We start from the raw sequence: 12,076 nt of genomic DNA on the forward strand, positions 1-12,076 counted from the left end.
CAGGACGCGCCATATCATATCGAACAAACAACACATCAGACTTCCGGAGGGATGCAGTCCTATTAACATAGATCTGAAGAGCCCAGACAACGTCTAGGGATCTGAATGCCGAAGAATCGTCTTTAAATACCAGAACCACAATCGGTTGGTTGATGTGAAACGCAGACACTACCTTAGGTAAAAAAAAAAAAAGATAACTGCGTACGGAGCTCAGCCCTATCCTCATGAAAAATGAGGTAAGGCGGACGACAAGAAAGCGCCCCTAGGTCCGACACACGCCTAGGAGAGGCGAGTGCCAAAAGGAGAACCACTTTCCAAGATAAAAATGTTAATTCCACAGTCTGTAAAGCAGTGATTTTCAACCTTTTATAAATCAAGGGACACTACACAAGATTTTAAAATTGCCAAGGCACACCGTCTGGCGATTTGGTGTGCGCGACCTATGAAAAAACACACTACATTTGCCCCCGCAGGAATAAAACACACTATATTGGCAACCGCAGGAGTAAAATAGTCACATTTTTGGGCCCCCACAAAAATAAAAATAAAGCAATCACATTGCTTTATTTCTGCAGGGGGCCAATGTGATTGCTTTATTTCTGTGGGGGCCAATGTGATTGCTTTATTTCTGCAGTGGACCAATCACGTTGGACACCCACAGAAATAAAGCAATCACGTTGGACACCCACAGAAATAAAGCAATCACGTTGGACACCCACAGAAATAAAGCAATCACGTTGGACACCCACAGAAATAAAGCAATCACATTGGCCCCCTGTAGAAATAAAACAATCACATTGGCCCCCACAGAGGAAAAAAATAACAAAAAACACATTGCTCCCCAACTAAAAAAAAAAGTAGATTGGCTCACCCTGCCCCCGGGGGCTGGAAGCGCTGGCTCGGTCACTGGCACAGGGCGGGCTGGAAGCGCTGGCTTGGTCACTGTCACGGGGCGGGAAGGAAGCGCCGGCTCAGTCACTGGCGCGGGGCGGGCAGAAGCGATGGCTCTGTTAAAGGCGTGGGCAGGAAGCGCCGGCTCGTTCACTTGCGCAGGAGCGCGGGCTTTCTGGAGGCAACCTGTGATGTCACGCCACTGTGTCTAGGGAGGTGACGGCCCGAGCACGCCTGAGCCTCCCAGAGGAGCTCAGCGGCAGCCCGGACCATACATTAATGTATAATGTGCCTGGCGGTTCTGACAGCCACCGCAGTACACTTCACAACTGCCCACGGCACACTAGTGTGCCGCGGCACACCGGTTGAAAACCGCTGCTGTAAAGGTTCAAATAGGGAAGACTGGAGAAAGGCGAGGACCAAATCCAAATCCCATGGGGCCGTTGGAGGTACAAACGGAGGTTGTAACCTGATAACCCCTTGTAAAATTGTCTGGACATCCGGCAATAATGCTAGTCTCTTCTGAAAGAAAATCAACAGAGCCGATACTTGAACCTTCAAAGATCCCAGACGAAGGCCTGCTGACATACCAGCCTGTAGAAAAAGAAGAAGCCTTACTATCTTGAATTCTGATGGTGGCGAACTCCTGCGTTTCACACAAAGATAAATACGCCTTCCATATACGATGATAGTGCTTTGACGTAACTTCCTTTCTAGCCCTCAGCATAGTAGGAATCACCCTTGAAGGGATACCTTTTCTTCTTAAGATAGCCCTTTCAACAGCCACGCCGTCAAATGAAGCTGCCTTAAGTCCTGATAGATAAACGGACCCTGTTGCAGTAGATCTTTGTGCAGAGGAAGAGGCCACGGGTCATCTATCAGCAGAAGACATAGGTTGGAATACCACGCCAGTCTGAAAACACCGACAGTACCTTTACCCTTTCTCGTTTGATTCTCTGAAGCAGACGAGGAAGAAGTCGGAGTGGAGGGAACAGGTAAACAAACTAAAACCGCCAAGGAGATGTAAGAACCGCCGCCTGTGGGTCTCTTGTCCGTGAGCAGTAAAGTGGCAGTTGATGGCTCAACCTCGACGCCATGAAATCTACCTGAGGGAGACCCAACGATGAATCAGTTGTTGAAACACCTGTGGTTTGAGCTTCCATCCTCCCAGATGAATGTCTTGTCAAATGAGGTAGTCGGCCTCCCAATTTTCTACCCCATGGATGAAAATTGCTGATATTGCTACCGCAAATTCCTCTGCCCAGAGAAGAATGCGGCTTACCTCCCTCATGGCGGACTGACTCTAGGTGCTGCCTTGTTTGTTTATGTACGCCACAGCCATGGCATTGTCGGACTGCACTCTGATTGCATGGCCCTTCAACAGAGGCTGTGCCACCTGAAGAGCATAGAACAAGGCTCTTAACTCCAGAATGTTTATGGACAGTACCGCCTCCAGTCGAGTCCAGCGGCCCTGAAAGTGTCTTCCCCGAGTCACTGCCCTCCATTCTCTCAGACTGGTGTCTGTGGTGAGGAGAATCCATTCCCACATTGCAAACCGCTTGCCTGCCAGTAGGTGAGAGGAATTCAGCCACCAAAGGAGAGATGTTCGAGTCCTGGGTGACAGTTGAACTCGCTGCTGAAGAAAAAGGAGGGAACCTGACCACAGAGAGGAGGTCCAGTTGGAATGGACGGGCATGGAACCTCCCCTGCGATGACGCAGTATCAATCAACCATGTGTTGGATGGAGGTGACCTTTTCCTGCGGAAGAAACAAGTTCTGCTCCACAGTGTCCAAAATCATCCCTAGGAAAGGTAGACGCTGAGTAGGCTGTAGATTAGATTTTTGGTAATTCAGGATCCACCCGTGTTGTAATAGAAGACACTGTGTTATCCGGATGTCCTGCAGTAATTGAGTGACTGACGGAGCCTTGAGAAGTAGATCGTCCAAGTAGGGGACAATAGTAACCTCCTGAATCCGAAGGAGGGCCATCATTAAAGCCATGACCGTCGTGAACACTCTTGGTGCTGATGAAAGACCAAAAGGTAAGCCCTGAAATTGAAAATGAGAGTTCTGCACTACGAACCGAAGGAACGCCTGATGAGGAGGCCGAATGGGAATGTGGAGATAGGCATCCTTTATGTCCAAGGATACGAGAAACTCGTCCCTCTCGAGACCTGCAATGACAGACTGCAGGGACTCCATTTTGAACTTGAAGGTCCGCAAATAAGGATTAAGATGTTTCAAGTTCAGAGTGGGTCTCACTGAACAGTCCGGCTTGGGAACTACAAACAAGCTGGAATAAAAGCCTTGACCCTGCTGATGGATAGGAACATGCACTATTACTCGAGAAGATAGTAGCTTTTCTATTGCTTCCTGTGTTACAACCCGTTTGTCAGTTGCTGCTGGCAAACCGGTTGTGAAAAAACATGGAGGAGATTGGATCTAAAAATCCAACTTCAACCCCTGAATAATGATGTCCCGGACCCATGCGTCCTGGCAAGACTTGATCCAAACCTCTTTGAAATTGTGAAGGCGAGCATGATTTCCTGCTCTCTGCAGGAAAAGAATAGTAGGATAAAAGTTTACGTGAGATCTAAAACTTTTTATCTGGGTGTTTCCACACTGAGGTAAGGATCTCGTCCAATTCCTCAGACTCTGGAAAGGAATGCTGCTAGTCTTTGCTTCTTATTAAAGATAGACGGCCTAACATCCACAGGGTCCATATAATCAACATGTAACACCTGGCGTATTGCTGCAATCAGCACCTCTACACCCTGAGATACAGGCTCCGCTTCCTCTGGCGCCTGTTCCTCTGTTGGCTCCTGTACCTCCCCCTCCTCTGGATCAGGCATCTCGTCCTCTTTCGGATCGTCCCACATAAGGGGATTCAGTATCAGTCTCCTAGGAGGGACACTAGAGACGATGCCACGGGAGGGACCTGGGCTGACAGAACCTTTGTAAGCCCTTCTACAGACCTGGCTAAAGAACGCGCCCAATCTGGTTCAGAGAAGGCAGACGTCTGAGATTTTGCAACCTCTCTCTGCTAGAAGCTTCCAGCTCTGCAGACAGGTGTGACATGACTGATGTAAATTGATCAGCCCAAGTAGGTTGCTGTGGGGATGCTGCAGTCTGTGTATCTGAAGTAGGGGTGAGCGGATTCGGTTCTACTCGGTTCCGTTCGGTTTTAAAAACCGAATCTTATTGGCTATCCAAAACTCGTGACAGCTGATACCCAATAAGATTCGGTTTTTAAACCCGAACGGAACTGGGTAGAACAGAATCCGCTCACCCCTAATCTGAAGCATACTTCTCACACAACAGAAAATAAGATGATAGTCCCTGTATAAACTTCTCTGTACAATTTTCACAGGAGAAAGTTTTTTGTGCAGCCTTAGACCCCTTTGAAGTCATGTTATCAATTCATTGTTCACACACAGAGAAAGGGTAGTGAGACACACAGAGAGACTGTTTAGAAAGAAGAGATTAAGGGCATATAGGGAGATGATGCTTTTAACCCAGCCCAACCAGCGCTGATGCAGTGACCAGCGGTGTGTTACACACTATAATGTGCTGTAAATCCCTGTGTAACACAGTCTAACCCCACTGTGCAGTCACAAATCTGGGCAGACAGGTCAGTCTCTCCACAGCGTTGTCAGCAGCCTGCGTTTTTCCAAAATGGCCACCAGCCTCCTTCTGGGAGCACTGGGAGGCAGGAGCAGAACTGCGAATTAGGCTCCGCCCCCTCCGTTCTGGCGCCTATCAGTGCTGCTTACTGATGCTGCTAATGCCCGCCTTTCATTTCTCCTGGCCACCCTGCTACTCAGGGTGCCAGGAGCCACTAACCGTAATGCTGCCGGCGGCAGGCTGAACTAATGGGGGACCTCGACGAGCACCGCAGGCAGCGTGTCTGGGTACCCCCCAGAGACAGTGGTCTCTGTAGCTGAAGACCCTAGCACACGCCGCAAGCAGCTGCAGTGGGGTCTCCCCAGAAGCTCCAACGAAGCAGACAGGCAGGGGCAGTGAGCTGCCTTTCTGATCCTCTTGCTGATCGAGGATATTTATTTTAGCAGAGGGCTCTTGTTTAGTGCCAGCTCCCTTGGCACAAAATTAAGACTGACCTGTAGGGGGGTATAGAGGGGGAGGAGCTAGCTACTATGCAAATGTATTAAAGTGCCAGCTCCCGGTTATTCCACATCTATACCCCACTGTACTGAGACTCCAGTGTCCCCTAGTGGATGAAGGAGAAACAAATAAATTACTTTGTGTGCATTCCTTCCAGTGTAAGCGACGGTGTGTGCGGCGGTATCCCCCCCCCATCATCTACACGACAAAATAATACTCACAACGGATACCTGTTACTCCTAGTGCAGTGGTTCTCAAAGTCAGTCCTCAGGACCCCACACAGGTGCAGTCATTACTTACAGACACATTTTAAAAGATCCAGAGGTAGAGATAATTATTTCACTTGTGATTCTGTGAGAAGACCTGTAAAACATGCACTGCTTGGGGTCCTGAGGACCGAAATTGAGAACCTGTGTCCTAGTGCATGAAAATAATTGCCAGTGTTTGTGTAACAAAAAATAAATTGGTACAAAAAATATATTGCAGTCCATTTTCCTTCCAGTGTAAGCGACTGTGTATGGTGGTCATCTCAAAATCATCTGCACCCCGAAATACTTCTCAAGTATATATATATATATATATATATATATATATATATATATATATATATATATATATATATATATATATCTAAAAAAATACATTTATTGTCTGGTGTATATAAAAAAAAAAAACAATTATTTTAATAAAACTGCATGGTATAAGGTAACAGTCCCTCCTTTCCATATCTCATAGTTTGTTGTTAATGTGGTCCAAGTAAGCTTCATTTTGAAAAATGTTTTCATTTAGTATAAAATGTAGTAGTCATTTTGACACATGCAATCAATAACAAAAACATATAAAGACAAAATATTATTTTGCTTATTAATCTTACATGTAATATATGTACTTAAAACAAATCCTCATTAAACAGAATGCCTGCAAATGGCAAGTTTTCAGTGCTCAATCACAATGACAGATCGTGACAAAGTTTGTTTCAAAGTGAACAATACACAAGACTCTGAAGGTTTAAAAAAAAGGCACCTGAAATCTAAATAATATTTCACAGTGTTAATGAAAACATCCCTTCTAATAAAAGGTAAAATTTACTGTCGAAAAACATAAAAAGTTGAAAAACTCTATACACCACACACAGCGGAAAAGAAAGGCTTAGGCCATGGCCTTCCAAGTGGTGGTCCTGCTACTTCTGTTTTTTATGCACTAGAAGGCTTATTGCAGAAGCCTAGGCCAAACACAGTCAGGCATCTTCTGTAACCTCGCATGCAACACCTTCTAGCACTGAGTCTAGAGGGGTCACATTTAAAATAGGCAAATCAGGGCACAAAAAGAACACTAAGGCTGAAGAACAAACTGTGGGGCTGATTTAGACCCGCTCGCAAGCACTATGCGCTTGCAAGCGGGTCGATGTTTGCCCCCTGCGCATGCGCCGCCTCCGGCGCGAGACCCGGCAAGCAACGGGCGCTCCGTCGCTACGGGTCTCGCACCAAAACGGGGCGGCTGTCGATTGTGATTGACAGCTCGCCCCGTTTTGGAGGCGGGCAGGGGGGGTGGCTCTACAAATGGAGGCATTACCGAGGGAACGCCTTCCGTTTGTGGGCGGCCCTACTGACATCACTAGTGATGTCAGTAGGTGGACTTCCTGCTCTATTAGAGCAGGAAGCCCACTGGGGCTTGCGATGGACGAGACCCTACCACAAGGGTCTCTTCACAAGCCCGATGGTCGCGACCATCACCTGGTTGCTCGTAAAAGCTGTGGGTGGTCACCCACAGCATAGCGAGCGGCCAGGAGGCTGAAAATAAAAAAAACACGCCCTGATTCAGAGCGAGTGCTCTGAAAAAACGTCCAGCTCTGAATCAGGGCCTGTGTTCACAAACTTCACAGATCCCTTAGGGTGTCCACGATTGCTATGTGTGAGTCTGACATTTCAGAAACTGTAATTATAGAGAAGCCTCCTTTCACCATTTCTGCACCCTCTGCAATATAAGGATAAGTAGCAGTAAAGGTAATGGTGGTGACATAGAAATTGAAGATGCTACTGTGGAAGTTCAACAGGATGAGGGGGATATTTGTGTATTTGACGTCAATGAAGATGTTGATGATAAATGTGTTGGACAAGAAGTTTATAAAAATCAGAAGGAGAAGGATGTTTGTGTCAAAGTCAGGCAGCAGCTCAGAAGAAGGCCATTGCAATGCCTGGGCATAAACCGAAATAAGCCACTTCTGTGTGGAACTTTATCCAAATCCTGACATTTGTCAAGCCATCTGTACCATTTGTGAGGCCAAAGTGAGTAGAGGTAATAATGTTAACTATCTAGGCACTGCCTCCTTGCTATGTCATTTGCAGCGAGTTCATGCAAGTTATTTAGCAAAATCGGAAAAATCCTATAAAATAATAAGAGTACAGCATCAGCTACCAGCATCATGGATAGATCCCAGTACAAGCAATTTCAACCGCCAATATCTTCATAATCAACTTCCTCAATGATCGGAGGTAGTCCTGCATCCCATTTGCAAAGTGTGACTCCTCCCCTATCCAAGATTCCCAAGAAGAATCCTTGCGTGCTAGGGCTGCTGCTGCTTGGGATGAATCTTCATCACAGAAGGGGACCAAGACAAGTAGTTTTAAACAACAATTGATTGTAAAACAATAATTTGCAAGAGGACGCAAGTGTAAAAGCTGCCATCCAGTTGCACAGCAGATAACTGAAGCCATGACAGCTATGCTATCATTAGATCCAAAAATGTGGAAAAACTGATGTTCATAAAAATGAACTACAGACTTGCTCTGGAAAGTGATAAGGCTGTGTTTGAAAAATAACAGTTATGAGCTGATTGTTGGCAGTTTATCACTTTCCAGAGCTCAATACATGTGCCCCTCTATGAGGAAGACCTTAGCCACCAATTACAACAAAGTACAGAGACTTCTGTAATGCAGGATTCCAGTGGGGATGGGCGAATATTGTGTGATGATAATATTAACAACTCTGATAAGGGTGAGGATGATCATGACATATTCCAACTGTAGACATGATTAACAACACTGTTAGCCACCTTAAGCCAATTGGTAGCTTGTTTTGTGGGGGCCCAAGCAAACCAAGCACCTCAGCCACAAAAGTCTCTGTCGCTGAAGTGCTTGGTTTGTTAAACTGTGCATGTCTTTTTCCAGGACAATTCCATCGTGAACCAATTTTCATTATGGGCTTTGCCAAGATTGTGTGTTTGACAGGCAATGTACTGTATATTACTGTACTTTACTGGGGCGTTCATTTTCTTTTTTATCTTGTGATGCCATCCATCACTAGGTTCTCATCCAGGCATATAGGCCCCGTTTAATGCTGCTTCTCTGCAGATACAGAATATCATCATCAAATAATAATAATTAATAATAGGTGAGAAAACACAGGAGGAAAGAACGGGATGCGGTCAATAACCTGACTGCGGGGATTCCGGCACACAGTATCCCAGTGCCAGCATCTCGACTACCTGATTCCTGAAGTTAAGTAGCAGGATTAGCGGGGAGGGTTAGGCAATATGGGGACAGTTAGAGTTACGCTCTAAGGGGGGACGGTTAGGTCAGTTTTAGGCACTAGGGGGGGTTAGGATCAGGCACCGGCCGGGGAGGGAGGGTTAGGATAGAGAGAGGGTTAGCATACCAACTGACAAGTGTTGTTATTCTAACCCAGTCAGGATGCCAGGGTCGGCATCCGGGACCCATCCCGGAATTAACAAAACTGCTCAAAGAAACAGGTTAGGTCCCACTGAGATAAAGAAGAGTGAAAGATAGATGAACAAAACTGCTCTTAGTTCTTATGTACTTTTCCCATATCTCCTAACTTTTTTTTTTTTACAATTAAATTATTCTAATCAGTCAGTCAATCTCATTGTGATTTTGGATTCTTGTTTTGTAATAGTGTTTTCCATATCTTCAGTTTAATTTTCTTTATAGTTACAATCCTTTACCTGGCTTACACTAATAACACAAACTCCATTTACCTGTGCTGACTTCAGATCTAGTGCTTGATTAATGTAAACATTCTTTAGCATCGTATAGTTTATATTATACTGCCATCCTGTCTGCTACTGCAGTGCCACTATGTTTCCTAGATGTGCTGTATTATTTTTTTAAACTGCCATGTGTCTGTGCTGCTGCTTTGTCACTTAATTTAGCCAGTCAGCTCGCTGCTCCTTTGGCCAAAACAATATTGTGAGCTTTGAGGTGGTCAAAATTGACTGGAAATTAATTTTTTTTGAAGTTAAATATACTGTAGGAGCAAAAATAGGCCCAAATTATATATTATTATTATAGGATTTTAGCAAGTTTTATAAATTTTTAAAGAAATGCAGATCCAAAACCAAAACACTTGGGGTGGTTTTTGCAAAACAAAAACACAGGGTCTGTCTGCGCACATCTCTCATACTTAGGAAGCAATTCTACTAGTGGTGACGGCTGGAAAGTGACAGAAAAACGAATGGAGCGTTGGCAAATCTAGACACCATCATCACACGTTTAACCGAACATCCCGTAAAGGTGCACAAGAAAATGTGCAATGTTGACAAACAAAAATGCTCTGAAATTTGCAAACGAACATGCTACACAACAACCTTGTTTATTTGAAAATGACGCAATACTCCATTCATATGTGCCCCATTCACTTCCCAACCACAACATTTCTCTGTTAAAAGGTGGACTGGAATTTTGAATCTGATTTATCTAACATACCACAGTCTCTCAAGTTAAACAATGAACTAATGATGTTCTATTCTGTTAACAAAGTGAATACATTTTACAATAAAAATATGCAAAACACAAATAAAGATCCAAAATGCAATACCTGTCGATAATTTCAAATCTTGTGTCTTGGTTTAAATCATCTCCAACAGCTAAAACTCGAAACCTGATAAATAAAAATTGTGTCAGCAATACAATTCGAGAAGTGTGAGCTTGCAGTCCTACAACATAATTTTAATATTAAAAAATTGTTTTAAAGTTCAAGTCTGTACCCTGTAAAAACAAAAACAAACATTTGCCATTTGAGCAAAGATACTGTACAAAGATAATGTGATTTCTTACATTTCATTTATGAACAAGTACCTATACACTAAAGCACCTCCTTAAAGATGGATTACGTCCACCTTCCTCTGTTCCAATCTTGTCATATTTTTCAAGACCCTCTGCCAGCTACTATTGTATATAAGAATCTGCGAAATGTAAAACGTGCAACCAATATCCAAAAATGAAAAAAATAAAATAAAAACTGCCAGGTAACTATAGACCAGCAATCACAACATGTATAGTGGCAAAAGTATATGAGGGGTTCAAGTACCACATTCAGTAATGGGACTTTTTGTACTTACTGATAAATCTTACTGGTAAATCTATTTTTCAGATACTGTAGGGGGACAAATATGAGAAAACACATGAGGAATGAATAAAACTGCTCAAAGTTAATACCCTTCCAGGCCTTCAGAACCAGGTTAGGCCCCACAGAGATGAAGGGGAATGAAAGGGTAGACTAACTGCTCTTAGTTCCCATGTACTTTTCCAGGAAAATGAGAGCATCAAATGAGAGATACAAAACACCTTGGGTGGAGCACTCAGTTGTTGGCGCCAGTCCAGGTAAGATTTCCAAACTTTGAGATATGCCAGCAGCATAATCTAAATAATGTGGAAGGCAAGGATCTTTTGTTTGAGAATCATGATCGCAAGTTCTGTTGCAAAAGGGGTTATGAAAAAGAAGTCCGTCCCAAAAGGGGGAGATGAACAATGGACGTAGCCCTTACGATTGCGGAAATCAGTGTAGTTAGATGGAATAGGAAGACAAACGGAATTGCAAACACATTGATGAAACATAACCCTGGAACCAAGTACTGGAGAGGCAACTTGTAATTTACTTGTTAGATCTACTTCTGAGAGAACCACCAAAGAACATCGGGAGTACAGACAAATACAATCCGGTCTGGATTGTTTTTTTGACAGTTCAGAAAATCTGCCTCTCAACTGCCCATCCCCAGAATGTAAGCCACTGAGGTAATCAAAACAATATACATCCCTCATGGCCTGCGGTATCCCTTTGGTGTTTCAGATAAGCCACTGCTGCGTCATTGTCTGCCTGGACCACGGACTCTCCAGAACAACGATGTACAGGTAATCAGAGTCAGGAAGATGGCCCTGGGTTCCAGAACCCTTATTTGTAAAATGTAATCATGAAGAGACCACATACCCTGGAGTGCAATGGTTCAGGAAAATAATCAATTCCCATTTTTAGGTAAATGATGTTAATAAAGACTACATTGCACAATGATAGAAGAAATCATTCAATGATAGCCAGGCACCTTAAGATTTCAAAGAGTTTTGCTCCAAGAACAGTGCATTTTGAATAGAGTGCATATAACAGTAGAACACATATAGGATCCACCCATCCCTATGTAGCACTAGAAAGTATTGCACAGGTGGTTAAATAGGGCTATAAGCTCCTGTGGAGAGTGAATAGTCTGAAGCACTGTATCAAAATGGACGTACAGTAGTAAAGCAATGGAAGCCAAGAGGGTCAGTGACTATTTAAGTCTGCTTATACAGTAATTCAGCCTTGTGACTCCAGTGGCTGGGGAGTCAGAAGATTAGATGAATTACTTGCTTCCTGGATCACGCAGTCACTAGGATTTTGTTATAATATGGAATAAGCACAATCCTGCTGACACAGGAGCACAAGTCAATGAGGGCATGACCTTTGTGAAAACCGAAGAGACAGAATACATCAAAAATGGCTCCTTCAGAAGGAATTTGAGAGGGAACCCTCTTAGTTAGGCACTAGGGAGACATTGGATTTAAAACTTCAAGTCTTATGATGATCTATGACAGGGCATGCATTACCAATCAGTCCTTGAGTGGTCAAATGGAAAGCACAACCCAGGAGGAAGAAAATATGATTCAGAGGGAAAAGATAGTTCTGGGGGAGCTCTGAATATTTTATCAGGCAATTACCCAGGGGTCAGAAAGAGAGCTCGAAAGGGGCTGGTGTAGAGGATGAGACAGGCCCCAGTAACTTCTGCATCCACAGGTCC

General features: G+C 44.1%; 1 protein-coding gene across 1 annotated transcript in view; it reads right to left on the bottom strand.

Annotated features, from left to right (window-relative positions):
- Positions 1-12,076, bottom strand: part of GTF3C1 (general transcription factor IIIC subunit 1) — a 232,364-nt gene that overhangs the window by 42,661 nt on the left and 177,627 nt on the right. Inside the window, 1 exon segment of the mRNA XM_088466729.1 lies at positions 9,847-9,909. Within this exon segment, the coding sequence (XP_088322855.1) occupies positions 9,847-9,909 (63 nt within the window).

Source organism: Taudactylus pleione, unplaced genomic scaffold (genome assembly GCF_031769625.1).
Source record: "Taudactylus pleione unplaced genomic scaffold, aTauple2 ptg000066l, whole genome shotgun sequence".
NCBI lineage: Eukaryota > Metazoa > Chordata > Amphibia > Anura > Myobatrachidae > Taudactylus > Taudactylus pleione.